At 46.1% G+C, this 23689-nt stretch overlaps 1 protein-coding gene across 4 annotated transcripts in view; it reads left to right on the top strand.

Annotated features, from left to right (window-relative positions):
• uhrf1bp1l (UHRF1 binding protein 1-like) overlaps positions 1-23689 on the top strand; it is a 31104-nt gene that overhangs the window by 4611 nt on the left and 2804 nt on the right. Inside the window, exons 1-20 of one of the 4 annotated variants that reach the window (XM_035650131.2) lie at positions 1173-1661; positions 9099-9261; positions 11216-11254; positions 12455-12546; positions 12764-12953; positions 13083-13223; positions 13817-13984; positions 14254-14434; positions 14647-14730; positions 14909-15070; positions 15541-15656; positions 15761-15902; positions 16399-16592; positions 16690-17445; positions 18027-18646; positions 19032-19115; positions 19881-20029; positions 20288-20445; positions 20565-20715; positions 21865-21906. In XM_035650131.2, the coding sequence (XP_035506024.1) occupies positions 1618-1661; positions 9099-9261; positions 11216-11254; positions 12455-12546; positions 12764-12953; positions 13083-13223; positions 13817-13984; positions 14254-14434; positions 14647-14730; positions 14909-15070; positions 15541-15656; positions 15761-15902; positions 16399-16592; positions 16690-17445; positions 18027-18646; positions 19032-19115; positions 19881-20029; positions 20288-20445; positions 20565-20715; positions 21865-21906 (3676 nt within the window). In that variant the 5' untranslated portion in view covers positions 1173-1617. Of the gene's footprint in view, positions 1-1172; positions 1662-9098; positions 9262-11215; positions 11255-12454; positions 12547-12763; positions 12954-13082; positions 13224-13816; positions 13985-14253; positions 14435-14646; positions 14731-14908; positions 15071-15540; positions 15657-15760; positions 15903-16398; positions 16593-16689; positions 17446-18026; positions 18647-19031; positions 19116-19880; positions 20030-20287; positions 20446-20564; positions 20716-21864; positions 21907-23689 lie in introns of those variants that run through there. The other 3 variants (XM_047335889.1, XM_035650147.2, XM_035650139.2) reach the window with 3 other exon arrangements.

The following is a 23689-nucleotide window of genomic DNA, read 5'->3' as shown; positions in this document are numbered from 1 at the left end:
GGAGCCAAAACATGTCCACAGACAAAAGGTCAAACTTCATGTAGTTTCAGTTCCTGCACTTCCAGAGCTGCAAAGGAGCAGCGAGTGATTTTATGGCCCCACATTTCTGTTTGCGAGACTGGGATTCCCTAAACCAACAAGTGTAACGACTTATTTCAGTGATATGCCTATTCATCTCACTTTATTGCTCTAAGGAGTGGTGGCTTTATGAATTATTACCAGTTGTATTGTTTGGATGTCAGTTTTGTGTGCCAAATTCTGAAGCTCAGTCCAACAAACATATTTCTGCATGTAAACATTATCACATTCTTTGCGTTGTGGGGAGAAAAATTAACAATCCCCCCCCCCCCCCCACAAATAAGGCAAATACAGTATGTTTATAAAAACGGGAGATAAACAGAGACGACCATAGTGCAGGTTTACTTTCCTCAGTTTGACCACTAGATGTCGCTAAAGGAGCGTGTTATGGTGAAATCAAACACAATCCATCTGAAGCCATAAAGACATAAATGTCGAGAATATTACTTTCATAAATAAATAAATGTATGACAGTTGTAATTTATCTCCATTAAACCATCAGTCTGCAACAGGCACATCAATACTAAGTTAATAGAAGTTACCTTTGTTAACCTGCTGAGTGTATTTTTAAAAAATTTGAAAGAACTTTATTAAAAAAAACACCTTTGCACTCAAACACTAGCACAATCATATGATTTATTGTGGGAGTAGAGGCACAATATGAAACAACAATAATGAAATATATAATTTATTGTAAAAACAACATTATAAAATCGATTTAGTCACATACATACGACTCTAGTTTTCACAGCTTTTGGAGTTCATACACTATTTCAGTTTTAAAATATATATATTTTCATAGAAGCATCTATATGTTTATGTTAACACGGAATAAGATGAATGATGTACATTTCATTGGCAGACGTTTAAATACCAGATCACGAAAACTCGAGTATCTTGTTTTTCATTTCGAAAGGCCACTTAGATAGTTTGTGAAGGTCTGACTACAGGTGCAGTGAAAAAATAAGTCATAACTTAAACCAGCCAAAACACGAATTAATGCCTCGGAGATACTTGAAACTTTTTGGGGGGTATAATAACCATGTTGTCACGTCTCTGAGGTCTCCGGGTTTCCTCGCGGACCCTGAACGCAGCATGACGCCCCTCCCGGACGCGGTGACAACAGACGCTCCACCGCCGACGCGCCGTCCAGGTGTGCGGTGCGAGATATTGCGGAGATCCCGGAGCATTCAGCAGCTTCTTCTTTTTTTATCTTCTATCTGCATGAAACGGACTCAACGTGATATTATATCCCGCTGTCTCGCGAGCCCGGCTGTCACTCGGACGCCCTGAAATGCCGCCTTCCCGCCCCCCCGCTGCTGCCTCATCCATCACCCGGGGAATGACGCGGGCAGCTCGGCTAAGAATGAAGACCGACACGGGCGTCACATTTTGAGCCTGAGTGTATCTCGACTGTGGGGGGAACAGCTAGCGGTTCGGGCTAGCCAGCTAGCCTGACAGTTAGCTTGCTCAGACACCCGGCGGCGGCTGCTCAGACACCCGGCGGCGGCTGCTCAGACACCCCGGATTCGCGCGGCCATGGCCGGGCTCATCAAGAAGCAGATCCTGAAGCATCTGTCCAGGTCAGTGGCGAGCGGGCGGGTGACATTAACAGACGGGAGAGGAGAGGGCGGCGGGCGGGCGGACGGAGAGAGAGAGAGAGGGTTCAGCTCGTTAGCTTACAACTAAAATGTCACTTTAACGTCGCTATCGAAAAAAAAACAACCAAGTGTATTCGTCACCGGACGTGGGTGAAAACCCCCCGGGGTGTCGTGTGTTGGCACTGCACCCCCGCTGTCTGTCACACTGTCAGTTGCGTTGTCAGTGGATGTTAACCCCCCCCCCCCCCCCGCCCCCGGGACGTGGCTACCTAAGCTAACCCCGGATGCTAGCGGGGTTAGCTTAGCGTCAGGTGAACCGCTAATCCCCTCCACACTTGCTGTAGCAGGTCGAACCAGTCGAGAGCTTGTTGTTTAACAACAATCTCTGCCTTCCCCCTGAATGCAGATCGCCCCGCGGCTCATAAACACAATCACACACGCCGTCGTTATGATATAAACCACTTGAATTTGAGATGTTTAAAGGTGAATTTGACATTGACAACACGTCAGGTTGTGAGATCGGACGAAGGGGTTGACTCTGGCTTGCGCGAGGGCGAATCAGCGGGGTGCAGGTTTGTAACACGTGGCCCCTCCCCCACATGAGCCCTGGACACCCCTCACCCACATGAGCCTTGAACACCCCTCATCCCACATGAGCCCTGAACACCCCTCATCCCACATGAGCCCTGAACACCCCTCATCCCACATGAGCCCTGAACACCCCTCATCCCACATGAGCCTTGAACACCCCTCACCCACATGAGCCCTGAACACCCCTCATCCCACATGAGCCCTGAACACCCCTCATCCCACATGAGCCTTGAACACCCCTCACCCACATGAGCCCTGAACACCCCTCATCCCACATGAGCCCTGAACACCCCTCATCCCACATGAGCCCTGAACACCCCTCATCCCACATGAGCCTTGAACACCCCTCATCCCACATGAGCCTTGAACACCCCTCATCCCACATGAGCATTGAACACCCCTCACCCACATGAGCCTTGAACACCCCTCATCCCACATGAGCCTTGAACACCCCTCATCCCACATGAGCCTTGAACACCCCTCATCCCACATGAGCCCTGAACACCCCTCACCCACATGAGCCTTGAACACCCCTCATCCCACACGAGTCCTGAACACCCCCTCTGAACACCCCTCACCCTCACAAGCCCTGAACACGCCCTCATCCCACATGAGCCTTGAACACCCCTCACCCACATGAGCCCTGAACACCTCTCATCCCACATGAGCCTTGAACACCCCTCATCCAACACGAGCCCTGGACACCCCTCATCCCACACGAGCTCTGAACACCTCTCATCCCACATGAGCCTTGAACAACCCTCACCCACACGAGCCCTGAATACCCCTCACCCACACGAGCCCTGAACACCCCCTCACCCACACAAGCCCTGAACACCTCCTCACCCACACAAGCCCTGGACACCCCTCATCCCACACGAGCTCTGAACACCTCTCATCCCACATGAGCCTTGAACAACCCTCATCCCACAGCACAGGGACATCTATTGTACCTGTGCACCTTGGAGATCAATGGAGGTGATATGGGCTCAGGATCTGGTTTAATGCCACTCGCCACTAGTGTCAGATCCATTTATTCCTTCATGGTCCTGCTGTGATAGTTAGGTGCAGCTCCCAGCTCTCTCTGCATGTCTGCTTTTACATGCATTATTTATTTGTTTCCACCGTCCCTCAGGGGACTTTCAATGAACCATGTTCCTGTTTTGTGTATGTGCTGCAATTGAAACATGCAGCACATTTAAAAATGGCAAAATATCATATTTGAAACAGCACATTTGAACCTTGAACGTGTCCCCACGGTGTGTTGAATAATAATGACCGTGTGTCAGTGTATTACAAACAGTTTACTCATATTGTAGATTAAATTGCAGGTCACAGATGTCACACAAGTCTTTAATGCTCACCAGGATGCAGGTAGACTGGTTTGTGTTCTCGAAAAGGGAAGAGCACAAAGGTTATTGTGCTTGGTGACTGAATTGAGACTAATTGTTATTTAATACCTTAACAGCGTTTTTTTCTCTGTCCTTCCTACTCGTACACAATGTCACAGCCAAGATGTGCATTGCCTGAAAAACACACAGACACACACACAACTTAAAGAGCACCAGGACAATGAAGGGCATCCCACCCATAGAGTGTGTGTGTGTGTGTGTGTGTGTGTGTGTGTGTGTGTGTGTGTGTGTGTGTGTGTGTGTGTGTGTGTGTGTGTGTGTGTGTGTGTGTGTGTGTGTGTGTGTGTGTGTGTGTGTGTGTGTGTGTGTGTGTGTGTGTGTGTGTGTGTGTGTTACACAGAGAGGTTTAGATCATCAATAAGCACCTGGCACGGAGCCAAACACTGCAATGTCCTATTACACATACTGACACTCGGAAAAACACAGACGGATGGAGAAACGGCTCAAACCCATCCTGACGTGCTCCGTCACGTTCTCTTTGCTCTGTTGTACCGAACGAGAAATGAATCTCACGCCTCAGAGTGAAAGGTCAGACTGGGCTACAGACGACAGGAGACGAGGAGCAGGCAGATGTTGTGACACAGGGAGGAAGGATGAGGATTATACGTTTGTGTGTTGAGAATGACGGCTCCAAGAACAGAGAAAATGTTTCTCTTACTATGACTCTTTCCAATATTATGAATGATTAAAATAACCACTAGTAGTTGCAGCCCCACTTATCTCTGGAAAAGTCAAGTGATGTTTCAAAAGTTAATTTTTACTTTGACATGATCCTTTTCCCTTCTGTTCCTTCGCATCATAGTGACGGAGTAAACTGCAGCTTATTAATGTCACATGACCACCGCGCTCTTGCTTATTGAAGGCAGCACAATTCACATGTTGTCACAGGGGGGATGTAGAGAAAAGTTTGAACAGCAAAGAGAGATTTTAAAAGCTGTAGAAAGACAAACTAATACAGAACGGGCCCTTACAATGAAACGATTAGCACTTCACCTTCGAACGGAGAGAGTTCACAGCCTGGAAGATTAGGGCTTATAGTCACGCTGGTATATGTGACCGTCATTCTGGGTTTAAGCCACAACGTCATATAAGAGTTGACACAATGGATTCAGTCACATTCCTGTTAATGTCGCTCCTCGTTTGGGTTTTATTGGTGAATGTGCAGTAAACAGACGACACATTGGTTATTGGAAACCACCAATTGATCCCATAATCATTTTTTTTATCACTTTCACTCAGTGAAGGGGAGACAGTTTAGTTTATGGAACCATTTTGTGAAACTCTTGAGTAAGCTTGAGCAAAATGGATTGTAACCCACGGTTATGATCAGCACGTCTCTGCTGTCTATCAGAGGAGCGTTAGAGCCCTTTGTGGTGTGAGTGGTGGGTCCAGTTCTGCAGTTCTGTTCGTCATCGTGGGCCTGACTCTCTCCATCCTGCAGTGGCTGCGTGATGCTGCACTAAAGTGACGAACTCCTCTTCTCACAGTGTTATTTCTCGCTGCTGGTGGGAAGGCTATTATGGCGTGAGTCACGACCGAGTGCCTTGCTGTGGGTGTCTCATCGCTGCGTAGCTGTGAAGTATTTTTGATTGTGCGCGCACAGAATGTCGAGTGTGTGGGTGTGTGTGTGTGAGAGGGCGACATCTTGACCGGGTCCCTCCAGGGCCTTGGCATCCTCTCTGCTCCTGTGTAACTGGGGTCTTGTATTGTTTTCTCTTTCACTCTGACCTTTTCACTGTTTCCTCAGGGTCATAAATAGTCCAGGATTCCCGGGCGTCTGCTGCCAACACACACTCACTTCACACTGACAAGGCCGCCCGCGTGTTTCTGAGTTGCTGTCCCTGTTGATGTGCGTAGAGGCGTTTTTGTAGGTGTGAACGCAACTCAAGTAATCCCTCTTGATAATACGTTTGACGTGTCACGAGCTTTTTGATAACTGTTATGTGCAGTTATGTATTTTTGTCTTCATCTCTACATGTATTTTCACAACAAACACTGTGCAAGTAGCTGCAATCTAAGTATAAACCAGTGGTGATTCATAAAACAGAAACAGCAAAATGTCCGCCATGTTTTTGCATCGTAATATAACATTTCTGTGTAGATGAACTTCATATGAGCTTCGGTGGCTGTTCCTGATGGTTTCGCCTGCTGGTCTCAAACAGAATAAATTGTGCTCATGTCCATTCAGGACTAATGACTTTACGGAGAGGAGTTGTTACTCCTGTGCCGTTGACACTGAACGGGTTAGTGAAGGATTCAGAGGCACGTTTTAAATGTCACATTCTCCATTTGTGATTCTTGAGCCAAGTCTGCTGCTTGGTCAAATGAGCTCTGGCAGGCAAGAATGTGGTCTTTTTTTCTTTTTCTTCCTAGAAAATTACATTCCTAATTCCAAGGAGATAGTCCAGAGGATGCTTCCTGACTTTCTTTCTTATATTATCTTTTCTTTCTTTCTGTCTTCCTGTCTGTCTTACGGCTGCCACCGTGTCCGTTGCTAAAACAAGCTGTTTTTTTTAAATCTGAGTCACTCTGGCCCTTGTCCCTCTGGCACCTCTCTTTCTGGCAACTGATGTCATCAGGCTGCGCCACGAACGCAACGCGAGTCACTCATTTTCCTTTCACATACGAGTGCGGCAGACTTGAAGTCTGCTCCTATTATACTGTCCAAGGAAAAAGCTGCACGGCCGTCCGACTGCGGCGGACATTTTAAAGTTGACTTTGGCCAAGTTGCAGATGGCACACAAAAAAAATGTCAGTGTAGTTGTAGTAATAAAAAGTGGATTGTAGTAATCCTTGTAATTTTAAAGTTAGAGAAGATTTTACAGAGAGGAATGTGGGCATGGATTTGACAGTTGAGTCGTTAATTTTGTGTTTTGACATGCAGGCGGACCCCCTCCCCAGCCAGTAGTCCTAATCTCTTTATGGGTCTGATTTGGTCTGGTGAGCTTGGCCTTGCTGACTGGAATAATGGCTGAGCTCTTGAGAGGGGCAATAAAAGAGATGGATGACGCAGTGTGAACTTAATACCCTCCGCCTCGCGCTGCTGTTCTCACCAATACGTCGCACCTCTGTCTGTGTAACTTGGCTTATTTAGCGTTTAGTAGCCTCGATATTTAGACAGATGATCAACAACACATCACTTGATCACAGTTTTGGTTTATTTATGCCTTTGTTTGAAGAAGAGGAGAGGAAGCAAGAGGTGGTGGTGGGGGGGGGGGGCGAGGAGCCAGATAAGGAGCGAGGGGAGTTAGCTGGCTAGCTGGTTGATACTCGATCAGCAGCAGGGATAAATATTTCACTGGTCACACGGCTGAGAAACTCCCAACAACAACATCCATCTCTGAGAGACGAAGTGTGTGTGTCTCTGAGTGGCCCTTGTGAGAACATGTGCCCGTCATATTATTTGTCTTCCGTGTGTGTTTTGTGTCTCGTCCCTTGTTCCGCCGTGCCGAATGTGTCTGCGTCTGAGCTGCTACTGCTGAATAATTCACAGGGATGTTGAATGAGAGAAGAATCCAACGCTGCCAGCAGAAGGTGTTGAGTGGAAAGAAAGCAGGAATTTGATCGACTGAATAATTCAAAACGTGTGTGTCGATACTTTGCGTTATTCAGACATCCACCATGACATAATCCAGCCACATCAATTTCAGTCTCTTCAGTGTTTTCTCTTATCACATAAGTCAGTGACAGTGTGCTGCCGTGTCAGTTTTTTAGGACAACAGCAAATCATGGTGCGTTTCCTGAATAATATTTTTTGTAAATTCCACACAGTGAGGTGTCCAGATTTTCCGTTTGGGAATTGAGAGAAGTTCTGTGGGATTGGTACTGTGAACATGTAGATATCCTGAGTTCAGGTATGAGAATCAATATCAGGAGAGAGATTATCCTGCCTTTTCTTATTCAAGTTTGATCAAACGTATGTCAGATATGAATTATTTGCACCACCTCTGGTTTGAGTGTTGTAGTCTTTCACATTGGAGACCGTTTGAGGAAATACTACAGCTCAACAAATGGTACATTGTTATGGTATCAGTGTGGAAAATTAGGTAATTTATTGCCGCCGATAATGAAGGATATCAAACGATAGCCGGTGCTATCGTTCTGTCGTGAGCACAGTTACAAACGTTCATCTGAGTTGATGGGGCAGTGAGATACTGAAGCAACAACCTGTTGTCGAGATGTTCCGGTCCTGATAAGAAGGTCGACCTGCCAGTAATGACTCGCCTGAGCTTGACTGAGCTTTGATCCGACACCGTTACTGTGTGAGAGATTAGTGTAGCTGAGCTGTGTGTGTTTTAAAGAGAGTGAATGTGTGTTTTTCATACACGCCACCATTTTTAAGGTAAATAACCAAATCAGGTTACTTAGGTGCTAAAGCTATCAGATATACCTAAATGGCTAGATGACAATTAAACCACTGAACCCATCGGCTGTGTGGTCGAGGATTCGACATGTATACGTACTGTGTTCTTCGCCTTTGTACGTCACATAGTCGAGGCTTTGTGAGTCTCTGACACCCAGAGAATGTGAAATCAAAACCGTCCCATATTTTACGAGATCTCATTAAACTGGTGTGTGGACTTGACGTGCACAGGTCAATAAACCCTTTAGTATTTAACCACCGTCTGTGCTAACTATTAACCAATAATGAAACTGTGACTGGGCGCAGAAAACACTGAGGTCATGGACCCTGAGTTTATGTGTTCAAGTCTGTTGACTCAAGGTAAAGAGCATATACACCAAACACACAGAATCACTACGTATGCACACACACAGCATGTTTCCTCAAGACACAAGAGATTATGAATATCAATATTGGCTTATGCCTTTTAATTAAATGATGAGTTTTAAGCACTTTATTCGCCGGGTAGAACACGAAAAGCAATTTTCCTGAGCTGGTAAAGTATATTACAGTGTCAGATCAAGGTCTTCACCACAGCGACGACTGAACAACCATGTCTGTTCTCTTTCATTAAGCCTTTAAAGCCTCTACATTACAGCTCAGGGGGCGTTTTCGATATTAAAATTCAAACGCTCTGTACCTTGATCCTCTGCCCCCCGAAACAAACACAGTCAACAAAAACTTAATGGAAAGAAATACGTATCTAACTCAACTCTGGTTTATTGTGATTATTTATTTCCATTCGTGAAGCTCAGATAATTGTCAAATAGTGAGTAAAACTTATGATAGCAATGTGTGACCCTAAATTATGGGCTTATTTTTGAGTTTACAAGAAAATGCTACTGGGACATGTAGCGTGTTTGAAAACGAAACCCTCTCTCCTCATCCAACACACCCAAGGCCACAAACAGTTGGGGTTCGTTTTGGCCGGCCCCGTCGCTTTGCCAAGAAGAAAACCTGTTTCTATAAATGTTCCCAGGGTCAAAGATCCTCTTTTCCATCTGTGATTCGTAGGTTCGCGAAGAACCTGTCGCCGGACAAGATCAACCTCAGCACGCTGAAGGGGGAGGGTCAGCTCACCAACCTGGAGCTGGACGAGGAGGTTCTCCAGAGCCTGCTGGACCTGCCCACCTGGCTGGCCATCAACCGCGTGGAATGCAACAAGGCCACCATCCGGGTGAGGGACACAGTCATATTGGCAGTTTGGCAATTTGGGGAAATGAGAATATTGATCCAATTCTATTGTATTTACAGTTAACGTGAAGCTACTGGCAGCAGATGACAACATTATCTTGGCATAAAGCCTTGAAATAGGGGAAATAACCAGCACTCTAAAAAAACTGAAGTGTAAATGACATGAGGTTTTATGGAGAAGTTATGTATCAGGCAATTGTCCTTAAAACTGCTCATTCAAGAAATAGTTCAGCAACTTATTGTTTTTATGTGCAGGTTTTTGCAGCTATTTAACATGGTATCTAAGGTTCATAAGTGAACTCAACATTAAGCAAAGCTAACCGACTATTGACTCTAACTTGATATTTAGCAGAAAAACTTTAGATTGTCATCAATCTTGTCATCTTTGTCTACGCAACAACAACAAAAAAAACGGGTATTTCCCAACATGTGAAACTTTTTCTTTAATCAGACTTTGTCACTTTCCTTATTACTGTTGTCAAAACCAAAGTGCGAGAGGGATAAGATGAATGTTGCTTACAGACATTCAAACGTGCATACAACTGATTTATTTGGTTTGTATTCAGGTCTAAAGTTAAGGAAACTGAGAAAACAATATAAACGTCCTCAGTTCAGGTGCAGACAGGCACAATGATCAGGGCGAACTCTAGGTGCAAGTAAAGTAGACACACTCGTTAACAACCACGTTGTGACAACACCCAGTGAGTCTTTGCACTGCGCGCGCACACACACACACACACACACACACACACACACACACACTCAGGCACACTCAGATGGTGCTGTGTGATGCCCCAGAGTTAGAGCAGACCCTGACACACCCTGGAAACAGTGAATGGAGCCATGACTGGACTTTTATTCAGACCAAAGTCGACTTTCCCCTGCTTCTTTTCCTCCTCAGTACTTTTCCCTCTCTCCCCAGCTCTTAGCAGAATTTCTCTAACTTTTGTGTTTCTCTTAAAAAAACAAAAACTTTTTACCATCCCATTTTTATTTTGGTGATTTCTCCATTTATCCTGATTTGCCATCTTTGAGATTTAAATGAACTTACTGGTTTCATCATTGACACTGTGTGTGTAATAGTAATGCAGGTACAATACCCTCATCATTTAGAGTGAGTGTGCATTGAGCATCAGATTTCTCAGAGATCAACAAAGCTCCTGAATGGAAACCTGTGTCACCACCGGTATTTCCCCGTTTACTGTTAAACTGGTTAAAAAAAGAAGAGCCGTGGTATCTAATTTCCTCACTTGTTAGATCCGCATGTCATCTTTTGTATCTTCCTGTTGCAGAGCAGCTTAACACCAACACTCTCCCCTCTTCACTTTAAGCCACATATACAGTTAATAAAAAGTGCTGTATTGATCCTGTAACAGCAGCTGATGCTCTTTTAGTCATACACAGCACATAAATACATAAAGCTGCTATAAATGCTTCCACTGTGATGGATCCCAAGAAACAGACATGAGCTCACTCCCCCTACTGGCACATCATGGTATTTCTGCATCAGAGGCCTGTGAATGAAACGTGTCCTATTCCATTAAAGCCGTAAAATCCAAGGCCGTCTTCTCACTTTTTGATTTACGACTTCTTGAAGAACGAGACACTCGGCTAGGGAACATACGTATTTAATCTCTTTTGCTATATAATTTGACACGGACTTGAATCAAGCGGCTGCGTGTTGAGGATTAATGGAGCTGAATGGAATGAACTACAGTACCTGTCAGTGTGGACTCACTGATTTATTTTTATTTCTATTTTTTCTCTCCCTTCTCCTTCATCTCTGAGCTGCGTTTCCAGCTGTTGTGACTTGATTTGATTTTATGCAGTTCTGTTGCAATTAATTTCATTTGTATGTCCAGCCATGTTGGGAGGATCAAATGATCATAATACCATTAAGGCAGAAGAGCTGAATAACCTTTTTTTTCTGTTCACAGATACCATGGACAAAGCTGAAGACTCACCCAATCTCTTTGGTAAGTTTCACCTACAACACTTGTTGTTCATTAATTAACAGGGCATTGTTAAGTTTTTCCTTTTGACATTTATTTTCATTGAATTGTCAAGAGTTTAGTTCACAGGTTTGGTAGGTAGAGCAGGAAGGTGCTGAAGGTGTCGTAGAAAGCGCCGTCGTCATAGAGCACCTGGTTTGTGTACAACTTCACACACACACCGTCTCCAGCCTCCAGCTGCATCACAGCTACGTCGGCCGGTCACACACACTATTGTCGTCACCCACAGTGTCACAGGCGGACACCGCCCTGTGGCTGTTCATCATCAGTGACACCACCGCGCTGGCCGGTCTGATGTTGTGTTTGTACAAGCTGAAGAAGTACATCCCCTGGGCCACGGCGTTTGAGATGTCAGTGTTGGTTATAGTGGCAGCTGCCGATGTTGGAAATGATTCTTTGCCAATTTCAGTGGTGCGTCAAATGTTCAAATGGACACACTGAGCTTCCTAAAGCAGCGGTGAAATCCACCTTTGACACACTTGCGGGTGTGAGTCTGTGTTCAGCTGCTTGTCCTGAGCCTAGTTTATCTTCCTGAGCTCCCCGGCCGGGCTTTTATGTAGGATTGCGAGTTTAGCTTAGACTGTGGCCATTTTTCTGCCTCGTTGCACTTGGGTTTTGCTCAAGCGTGCTTTGTGTCGGCGTCATTGCTGCCAGCTTCTCCCTCAAGGCAACCACCTCACTGAGCAGGGCGCAGGTGTCGGGTGGACAGACCGCCAGGCTGGTCCCAGTCCCCAGGTAGCTGGAATTCCCCCAGGACACAGACTTCTGGAAAACAAACAACAACAGAATGAAGCCTCCCCTCCATTTTCTAACACTCAGTCATCATATACTCTCAGTTCTTGGTGTTAAACAACACTTTTGGCACACTAAATGTATAAAGGTAGCACACTAGCACTTTGTTTAATCTGCTATTAGTCACTATACTGTTGAACACAATGGTATCGCACCTCCATCAATAGCAAGGAAATATTTTTTCCTTCCTATGTGAAAAGGGAGGGTGTATGTGATAACACAGCTTTTTTCTTAAGGCTCCTGCATGATGGTGGTATGTGCAGTGATTACAGACTTATTGATTTGAGATTAGGCATTAAATAATTCATGAAATATAGGGATTTTTTTTAGGGAGTATAACATGGGATCATTTGTGCGTACTTACTGTTTCAGACCCTGGATAAAGTGGTGATGGAGATGAGTACCTGCGATGAACCCCGTCCCCCCAATGGCCCATCTCCCATAGCAACCGCATCAGGTCAAAGGTGATTGTTTTGTTTTGTTTTTGTACTTTCTGCTTCTTTAAGGCTCTTCATTATAGAGCCTTCTTTTCTTGATTGAAAGTTTTTTTTAATTTTGAAAGTTTTATCCAGTTAGGATACTAGTGGTGATGTATTGCACCCACCTGTTGCCCGGCACTTCTTTCCTCCTTGTCTGTCTCACTCACTCCACCCATGTCCTACTGTCTTGTCTCTTACACAGTGAATATGGCTTTGCTGAAAAGGTGGTGGAGGGGATCTCGCTGTCCATCAACTCCATAGTGATAAGGATCAGTGCCAAGGCCTTCAACGCCTCCTTTGAACTCTCCCAGCTGCAGGTCTACAGCGTCAACACCAGCTGGAGCATCAGTGACCTGCGATTCACCCGCATCCAGGATCCTCAGAGGGGAGAGGTCAGTATATTGATTTCATTTGAGTTAAGACTTTTCAGTAAAGACTTCTAGGTTGTGTTTTCTTAATGGCCAAATATATTTTTATGTTTCCTACTTTTCTTAATTAACTATCCCGCCTGTTCGCTCCAGATCCTGACCTTTAAGGAGATCAGCTGGCAGATGATCCGTATCGAGGCCGACGCCATCCAGAGCGCTGAGCACGACATGTTGAGCGCCCCCATCCGCCTCATCACCAACCAGTCCAAGATACGAGTCACTCTCAAGAGACGGGTCAGGAACAAACACAAACAAATTTAAGAACCAGACTTGAAACCTCAAACTGCTCTTAGCAGCATCCTCTTGTTTTCTGTGAATAGTAATCCCTCTGTTTGGCCTCACAGGCTGCAGGGTCAGCGGCAGCCATTCATCACACAGCTAGTGTTAACTTGAGCAAAAATGACTTCTAATGGATGTGTTGAATATTTAATATAATGCAATATTAAGTGCCAAAACAGCTTTAATTCATGCTCTGTGAAATTAATTACCCCGTTTGTTTTTTTTAAGCTTTTAGATTAAAACTGCTGAACAAAGGATTTATTTCTGGACTAAAACTTATCTTCTCCAAAAAAAATGCTGTTGGTGCCTTTACAAATTATATTGTAAAATTATCTTCTTTGTGTGTTTTCACTGATAAACTTAATATCGCATAATTCATTCCAAATATTTTTAGATTATGAATATATTTTTCTTTTAGTTTTGTATATACTCTTGATTTCTCTACCTTGTCTTGTTTTTATATTGATGCTGGTGTCTCCGAGAGCTACCAATCAAAATGTTGTTGTACACTTGCCAAAAAAAGCCTCTTATGTCTTATGTTTCTGCAGATAAAGGACTGTAACGTGGTGGCCTCCAAGCTGATTCTGGTGCTGGACGACCTGCTCTGGGTGCTGACCGACTCCCAGCTCAAAGCCATGGTGCAGTACGCCAAGTCCCTCAGCGAGGCCATGGAGAAGTCTGCCCAGCAGAGGAAGAGCATGGCCACGGAGGACCAGGTAAACACAATTCTGATTTCCTACCCTCTTTCTTTGTCCACCCATCCACACCCCACCTGATTTATTACACATTCTGTTTTTTCTGTAATTTGGTCTGACGCCATCTGCTGGATAGAATTGATTAGTGCATGAATCAGCTGTTAGTTTGATGCTGATAGGCTCCATATAGGCCAATAAATAGAAGAGAGAGAGAAAAAAAGACCAAAAGCATTAACACTAATCATAATATCTGCACTTTTTTTTTGTGTCTGTGCATCTTCATTCACCAGGAGTCGTCGGCGCCGCACTCTGCCCAGCAGGTGCGGACCCAGCAGGCGTCCACAGCCGCTGACCAGAGTGCGACGATGGCCAAGCTGTTCAGCTCCTATGATGTGAACGAGACGTCTCACCACCTGCAGATCACACACCTCGATCTGCACATCTGTGATGACATCCATGCTAAGGACAAAGGTATTGTACTGTACATTACACTGAACACGTGATACATAAAATCACAGTCTTACTCTTCATAAACACAAACCTGCTCAAGCTCAGACCTTGATTTTGTTTCCCCTCCTGTTTTTTAAGAAAAATTTCTTTGCCTGTATTTTCAACACAAAGATTAATGCACCCAAAAAAATGGAAACATTTATTTTTTTTCTGCCCTTCCTTCCACTGTACAGTGAGCAACAAGAGGATAACAGGTGGAGCCATGCAGCTTTCCTTCAGCTCCATCACCCTGGACTACTACCCTTCACACAGGGCAGGTATGAATCCTGCTATTAGGGCCAATACCAGCGCACCATAAAGTCACTGCCACCTCATTTTAATGACAAAGATTAAAGTCTTAATTGCACCCTTTGTGTCTGCCTTTATCCTTTGTCATTCTTGACTAATATGTTTCCTCACTTCCTGTTCCCATGTTCCCACTCTCTCCACCCCCAGGTGAAAGCTGTGCCCACTGGATGCACTACAGCGAAGCCACCAAGACCCGGGAGGGCTGGGCGCGGCGCCTTCTCGATGAGTTCAAGTCCAACGTGGAGATGTTAAAGAATGCAGCTCGAGACCAGCCAGGCCCGGCGCCTGCACACGGATCCCCACAGCATGGTAATCAAAATGCAAATAGCAAACATGATTAATTATAACTCAACTGGACGTGTTGGGTGTTGGTTTTTGTCGCATCACGTGGCGGAAATGCAGCACAGCACCCAGCATTTATGTCACCCCCTGTGGGTTTTCTGTCCTCCAGTGTCCCTTAGGGACGATGTTTATGGAAGTCAGGAGAGAACAGGAGGAGGAGTAGGGCTTAGGGAGGCAGATGGAGAACTCCTAGAGTGGAGCCCACACACACAGCCTCCAGCCCAGTGCTGCTGGTGCTTAGAGCCAGGTACCGCCGCGGTGTGTGTGTGTGTGCGCACAGACGCGTGCGGTGATACACACCTTTTTCAAGGCACTGTGGTTTCCTATCGGAGAACTGAGTGGTCGCTCTATTTGGCTCCTTCTTGGTTGTTCTTTTTTCAATCTCATGCCTCCCGTCTCTGTCTCTGTAACCTTCCATCGCTTTCTTTCCTCTTTAGGCAGGATAAGCACCTCGTCCACCAGCTCCTTCAGTCCTCCTCCTAGTCGAACGCCCAAGACCCAGCTCATGTCCAGCTCCTTTGTTCTCCGGATGGCTGACTTCAGCATCTACCAGGTCACCGCAGACTTACCCTGTCTGAGAAACCTTCAAACATGCAGTCACTGGGACTAATACATCTACATTACTAACTTTGTGATAATGTTTGTTTTCTTTTGAAGGTGTCAACAGCAGACCAGCGCCGCTCCAGCCCCAAAACCATGATTTCCTGCAATAAGAAGTCCTTGTACCTTCCCCCCGAGATGCCGGCCATCCACGTCGAGTTCACAGAGTACTACTTCCCTGATGGAAAAGACTTCCCCAGTACGACCGATGTGTTTTTAACTGCTGTAAAATCAATAAAGCGGATTTATAATATTAGAAACGTTAATCTTTATTTAGCAGTTTTTAACTGCTGTAAAATCAATGAAGCGGATTTATAATATTAGAAACGTTAATCTTTATTAGTAAGTCACGAGCTGTGTAAACAGCGGTTTTCCTACACTGCTCACCTCCCTCTTTGGATCTATTTAGCCCATTCATTCAGCTGCGGAGTCATCGACTGCCGTGTGCCTGAGGACATTGATTTTTCTGAATTGCACCCAGTGCTCTGAATGAGGGATCACCCAATTAATTCATATTATGGATTTCTCACCCCATTAGGAAACGTTGTGCGAACATGTACAGGTTTTCGTTTTTGTGACTAATGAATCTGTGGTCAAGACAAGATTTTTTTTTTCTTTGCAAACTTCAGGAAATGAATGCAACATTGCCTGGAAAGAAAGAAAAACATCATTCATGTTCTCTGTCCCTCCTCCAGTCCCATGTCCAAACCTCTACGCCCAGCTGAACGCCCTGCAACTGGTGCTGGATCCTCGCAGCCTGGTGTGGATCAACCTCTTTGCCCTCGACCTCAGACAGAGTCTGGAGCAGTTCATGGAGATTTACAAGCTCAACGACTCGCAAAAACCCGATGAGCATGTTGACATCAAGGTCGACGGCCTCATGCTCAAGGTAAAGACTGCAGACACGTGACTTGTATTCAGGTGTAAAGCGTGGAATGTATTTCCTGGTATTTATCTGTTTTTCTTGGTTTTGTGCTCTCTGTCAGCTGGTAATCCCCACGGATCGGGACGCCTCCTGCGCTCCTGACCTGCCTCGCTCCATCTCCGTACAGACTTCAGAGATGGTGGCCACTAACACACGGCACCCGGCCAACTGCACTCGCTCGCACCTCGAGGCCCTGCTGCAGGCCTTCGAAGAGGAGCCATTCTTCTCCTCGTCTTTCTCCTCATTCCCCCGCTCCCCCTCCTCTTTGCCCCTCCTCCATCCAGTCTTCCAGCGCCACGCTCACGAACAGGACACCAAGCTCCATGAAGTCTACCGGGGCCTGGTGGTGCCGACGATGGGCTCGAACGCCCTCAGGATGCCGGCCGCCTCTGACTTTTGGGCAATGCACTTCGCCCAGTTCTGGGTGGACTACGAAGCCACCCGTGGCGGCAAAGGGCGGCCCCAGTCCTTCGTAGACTCCTTCCCTCTCACAGTGTGGGCGTGTCAGCCGGCGAAGCTCTTCCAGCACCAGGAGAGGCTGAGAGGTGCTGTCAGGTCAGGTCTGTCCAGGAGCACATCGGGGGAGGCTGTTGGACGCCTGCAGAGGAAACGCTTACTGAAGGAGTATTACAGCAGCGACGGGACACCAGCATCGCCTCACAGCGTTGATGCTGCACCGCCACCCAGTAACGGATTCCATAAACCCCTGTCATTCGACAGTCTGCCTTCCTCCTCCTCCTCCTCCTCCTCTTCATCATCGAGTAAAGATGCAGACGTGCATGTGTTGGTGCACGTGCAGAAGCATTTAAGTGCCCAGGTATATTTTTCATCCTTTTTTCAGACATGCAGAATAGACGAAGAGAAGCTTGGACTTTGAAGAGGGAACTACCCCTCTTTACATTGACCAGTTATCAGATTTTTTCTTTTTTAAATTTAAAGGGGTGACACATCTCACAACTTCATTCTTAAATTAGACGGCCCTAAAATTTCATGTCAAAACAAAGGTCAGACAAATTAACATCCCCCACATTGCTCACTGAATATTTCTTTTCTTGAGAGCAGTGTACAAAATATCGAGGCGACAGGTTCCCTATTTTTAGCCGACACAACTGCAGGATGAAATTACATTTATTGCCTACAGCGGATTGTGGCAGCTGTCGATAATAAACTTTAATGCTGTAATTAACTTGTTTAAAGGCCAAAATGATCCTATAAATCTTCTATTGTCATGTTTAATGTGCTCTGTGGTGAGTCAAGGAGTATTTGTGAGAGGAGGAAACACCGCGCTCAGATCACAATCTCAGTAGTTGGACCTCCAGTTTATTGAACTGTATCTGCACCACTAACTGTAACACATCATGTCATTAGAAAATAATATGTGTGTGTGTGTTTTTGCAGGTGAGCCACCGGCAGTTTGTGTTTCTGATGCAGCTTCAGCGCAGCATCAAAGCGCTGCAGCAGACACTGCAGCAGGACCTCGAGGAGATGGGCTCCAAGCGGGAACGCAAAGACACTTCCCAGTGTCCCGCAGACCACCAGCCCTTCTCCGTCTGCTTGGGCCTCCTGCTGAAGAGCGCCGAGGTGTCCCTGCTCCTCAAGCCCGTCCCGCAGCCCGAGGGTTCGGGGTCCCCTCCGGTGTCCGAGTTCTCACCTTCAGAGAGCCGTGGAACTCTGGAGCCCGAAGGCGAGGGGGCAGAGAAGAGGGAGAAGGGGACTGAAGGTTCCTGCACGGTCGACCAGCTGTTATGTGGCGAAGGCTCAGAGAGCGGCGCCACGCAGGGTCCCGCCCCCCTCGTCCCCACCTCCACCTCAACTATGCATCCCGAGTCATATCGCAAAGCCTCGCTGGAGGAGAGGACTTCAGCTAAGACACCTGGGAGGTGGAGTTCAGATGAAGGGGGTGAGGCGCCGGTGGACGGGTTGGCGGTGGCCGACGGACCGGACTCTAAAACCCAGACAAGTGACCCTCTGTCAGACCCACTCGGCACCCACTCGAAGATGCCTCAGTCAATATCCAGGTTTGTCAAACAGAGGTGTCGTCAATTTACAACATGTGCTACAGTTTTTATATTTTCTCAGCCTCACTTTTGTCAACCTACACGATGAGCAGCCCTTTGATTGAATCTGTCTTTTCCTGAACACAAGCGCTGTGTGTTGACCCCTCTCATGAGTGTTGCATCTTTTCTGACCTCTGACTTTGTGGCTGTTGGCTGCTCTGAAGCTGCCACGCATTTTCTCATCTATTGTCTGTCTGCACTACACATATATACTATATATATGTGTAATTTCTCAACTCATTCACTTCCTTTTCTGCCTCTTGACTGTGGCTTTAAATCCATGCGAGGTGTGTGTGTGTGTGTGTGTGTGTGTGCGTGCTTGTGTGTGTGTTTTCTCTCTACCAAGGAAAGGAAGTTTGTCTGTGGTTTCTGATCTCCTCAGCTCTTCAAAGTCCAGCAGATCCACCTCCCTTTATTCCTTGTCCAACATGTAAGGCACTGGATCTGTGACTAGCTGTGATGATGACTGTGTGTGTGTGTGTGTGTACGGGTGCATATGTACCATACGTGTTTGTGTGTGTCCTTGTTCTTCTGAATGCAAACGTGGCGATGTGAATCCCCTGTGGGCATGTTGCATGTGTGCATGACATGCTGGAATGCGTCCATGTGCGTCTGTCTGTTCGGTGTCTGAACAGTCGACACGTGTTGAAGGCAGTGATGAAACTGGAGGCTCTTCGTTTGTGACGAGCCTTTTGGGAGCCACTTTGATTTTGTACGTCATGATTTTTGTTGAGAACATCCCCAAGAGCTCCCTTGGTTCTGACACGGCCTTAAACAACACCACGCAAAGGAATTTGAGCCATAGTTAATTCATGACGGCTCTCTGTGAGTTGCAGTCTCGGCTCAGTAATGGCATAAATATGAATTTCACATCAGATGTGGTGATGTTTTTCTTTTTTTCCCCTCTTCGTTGCAATACATTAATCGATGTCTCTTTAAATCAATCAGTCCTTTATTAGTCATTTAAAATCAATCGCTTGCATGATAACCTTTCGAGCAGATATGTAACAATGATAGAGTAATTGTCCTTGCTTGTGTGTGCGTGTGTGTGCGTGTGTGTGTGTGTGTGTGTGTGTGTGTGCGTGTGTGTGCGTGTGTGTGTGTGCGTGTGTGTGTGTGCGTGTGTGTGCGTGTGTGCGTGTGTGTGCGTGTGTGTGTGTGCGTGTGTGTGCGTGCGTGTGCGTGTGTGTTGTAGTGGTCGTCTGATGCGCGACCGCTCGCAGTCCAGTTTCGCAGTGTCCTATAAGAATATGAAGAAGAGCCCGTCCCTGCAGTCCCTCGACAACATCTCCATCGACAGCTATCTGCTGGAGGACGGGGACGCATACAGCCTGATGGAGCGAGGTGGAGCAAACACACACACGCACAGAAACAATCTTTTTTTGTCCTGTCTCTACCACCTGTTTAAACTCAGTGTTTCATCCTGAAAATATGGAACAAAAGCAGTTATTAGTGTATATGCACTTGCAGGAAGCTGTTTTGACCAGAAGGTGGCAGCATTGTACTAATGGCTCTAGTAGTGCACAAGCACGTATTGATGGAGCAAAACAGTGTGTTGAAGGCAAATGTGTGTGTTCATATCTCTACTGTGTTCATGTTTAGATGACGTGTCCATGTCGGGCTTCAAGGACGCCATCAGTGAGCAGAGCGCCACGGAGAGCGCCACCGAGGCTGCAGTCGGCCCGGAGCAGGAGGGAGGCGTGTCCCCGGACACCGTCAGCGCGACCTCACAGAGCATCGACGAGCCCACCAAAGATATAGTGAGAAGTGACGACCTTTGAAAAGTGTACAATAGAATAATATAGTAAAGGATTTAGCATTAGGCGTTTAATACTTCCACTGTAATGTTTCTGTGTGTGTGTTTGTGTGTTTCCTCTAGGTGTCGGTGCTGGTGTTGAAGGTGCGTTCAGTGTGTGTGGGCATGGAGGTGGAGGGTGAGAGCACGGCCGTGGCTCTGGAGGTGGGCCAGGTCGCACCCAGCCAGCTGGGCAACGTCAGCCTCCGACAGTACCTCAGCAACCGCAGCCTGGGTGAGAAGACGTCTACACACACTTGTTTTAACTCCCGGATTTAAAAAGCAGCTGGTCCTGATTTAAAGTTTGTTGATTACATAAAACAAAACCAGCCGAAATCACCCTTTTTAGTGCAGCAGTAGGCTGTGGCCTATTTATTCTGTTCAGACTAATCCCACTGATGAAAGTGAAGGGACATTTGTCAAGATTTAAGCGCACAAGTAGGCCAGAGAGAACAGCAGGTGGATGACTGCGCTCTCTGTCTGTGGATTTAAGAATAAATTCAGCCGCTGAATCAAATTCCTTTCTTTCTTTTTTAAAAAAAAATTGTATTTTTAGATGATTTGTTTTGTGGTGGAGAGTGAGAGGAAACGTGCGAACATCGAGAGAGGAAGGAGATGTGATAGAGGTCCGAGAACAGACTGGGCTGTTGGGTTTTTGTACACGGACAGTCACTGACCCCTCATGTCAAAATGTTCACATTTAAACATGAGACAGCTGGAGCGACCTCAGGATGTTTCTGTCAAACACCAGCATGTAGAAAACATGAAACACACTGAAATAGAAAAGGATGTTGTTGATTTTTGAATAAGATGAAAACTAAATTCCAACTATTTCCCACAATCCAGCTGCTTCCAACGCAAAAAATGCAAAAAATTTGATGGTTTTGTTTCTTAGATTTAAAAACTAAATGGTTTTTTTTGGTCTTAAGTCATATAGCAAATTTTATATTTGGGGGTTTTGGACAGTTTGTTGGACAGCATTTTTTTATCGAGCTCTGGGATGCCGTGATGAGCATTTTTGATTGATTTCAGATTTTTTTATGGACCCTAACCCTAACCCTATTATTGGATTAGTTAAGATAATGGAAATATTTGTTGGTTGCAACCTTAGTCTGACTCCCCTCAGCTCCTACAATGGGTTGACCATTATTCCTATAAGCGAATACAAGTCAGCATAAGTGACACGACGAGTTGTGTTAAAAAGAAAAACACTTGAGATATGTTCTCTGGAGGAAAGTCAGGAGAGGGTTAATATGATATAGAGCAAACGCTCGCGCATATAGACACACACACACACACACACACACACACACACATATTTTCACACACTAACGCAGCCTCCCCCCCCGCCTCCCCTTTGTTTACCTCACATAACTCCCTACAGGTATGATGTGTTCACTACCAATACCTGCTCAGAGCAGCCAAGGTAACTGCTGCGTGTTCACTCACAGTCTGTACCTTAACATGCATGCTCGCCTCAGCGCATCTTCTGTGTGTGTGTGTGTGTGTGTGTGTGTGTGTGTGTGTGTGTGTGTGTGTGTGTGTGTGTGTGTGTGTGTGTGTGTGTGTGTGTGTGTGTGTGTGTGTGTGTGTGTGTGTGTGTGTGTGTGTGTGTGTGTGTGTGTGTGTGTGTGTGTGTGTGTGTGTCACTTAACAGAGGGTAGATTTGACAGTAATGGAGTGAGTGGGCCCATTATTTGCAACATTAGGCCCACAACCTTTAAGTGTGTGTGTGAGTGTGTCACATTAACTGCAACTGTCCGTGCAGTCTATTTTAACCCCTAATCTTCCTCTCCTCTTCCTCTGCCTATTTCACCCCCTCTCTCCGTCTCCCCCTCCTCTTCCCCCCCCCCCCCCCCCCCCCCCACCTTCCTCGTCTCTCCACTGCAGCAGACTATGCAGTTTCAGTCCAGTGATTCAGGCAATGAGAGAAACGCCAGCTTTACCCCTCGATTCCCCTCCTCCTCCTCCTCCCCCCCTATCTCACAAGAGCAATCCCTCCTCCTCCCCTGTCTTCTTTCTCGTTTCCTCCATCCTTCCCTCCTTACTCTTCCCTTCAGCTCCTACTCCATCTCTCTACTAATCCTCTGTCATTTAGCCCCCCCCCCCCTCTTCTCTCTCTCTTTCTGTTCCTCCACCTTTTCTTTCCTCTTCATCTCTCGCTCCCTCTCTAGGCCATCTCTTCTCTCTCCTCCCTGTCTTATCTCAGTCACTCAGTCCTTGGCTGCTGGCTCCCTCCCTCCCTCTCTCTCTTTGTCTCACCTCACCCACGCCTATCTCTTCTTCTCTATCTCTCTCCGTTTGCCTCGATCCCAGCCGCCCAGGATCGAGAGAGAATTTCATTTTATCTGAAAGAAGTGTGTGTGTGTGTGTGTGTGTGTGTGGGTGTGTGTGTGTGTGTGTGTGTGTCTATATGCGCGCGCGTTTGCTCTATATCATATTAACCCTCTCCTGACTTTCCTCCAGAGAACATATCTTAAGTGTTTGTCTCAACTCGTCGTGTCTCTCGTCTGTTAACAACTCGTGCCTGTGTCCATGTGCTCGCCAGCAGAACTACTATTTGTGTATAAAGTGGTAAAGACTGTGAAATGAGGGTTTTAACATCACACAGCCTCATCTCTCATCTATTCTCATCACTTCATGTTCTGTCTCCACTTATTCTTTCACCTTTTCTGCCTCTTACTCCCAATGAACAGGAAACGTATCATCACATTTCGAGTCAAATTCAGGTCGTTCAGAGGTGAAACACTTTGCTCTGCTCGTACACCGTCGTGTCTTTCACAATTTGTTGCACCTCAGAGCTTAGTTTTGTGCTCGAGTGTCTAATTCATAAAAGGAAGGAGGAAAATGATTCAGTGGTTAAATCCTCACTTTGAATCCTTGATTCTTAGGTGGGAGTTTCCTCCACCAAACCCTTTAATCCCTAGTCTTCGGAAATAATTAAACATCACTGCAGCGGAAGAACCCGTGGGATTGTGCAAACCCTCCGTCTCCTCCACTCAGTCCACCTCTTTACCTCCTGCTTCTCTTTCTCCAGCTCATTTCATTTGTTTTCTGATATCCTGCTTCCTCTGTCTTTTATTTTCATCCTTCTTTCCTTTTAACCTTGTGTAAACCTGACTTTAACATACACCCTTTTTTTCTTATTAGAAAGAACTAATTCACATACAACCAACATTTCCTCATACAGGGTGTATTTTACTGTCAGG

Source organism: Scophthalmus maximus, chromosome 12 (assembly GCF_022379125.1).
Source record: "Scophthalmus maximus strain ysfricsl-2021 chromosome 12, ASM2237912v1, whole genome shotgun sequence".
Classification (NCBI taxonomy): domain Eukaryota; kingdom Metazoa; phylum Chordata; class Actinopteri; order Pleuronectiformes; family Scophthalmidae; genus Scophthalmus; species Scophthalmus maximus.
This window is presented reverse-complemented; position numbering and strand designations above follow the sequence as displayed.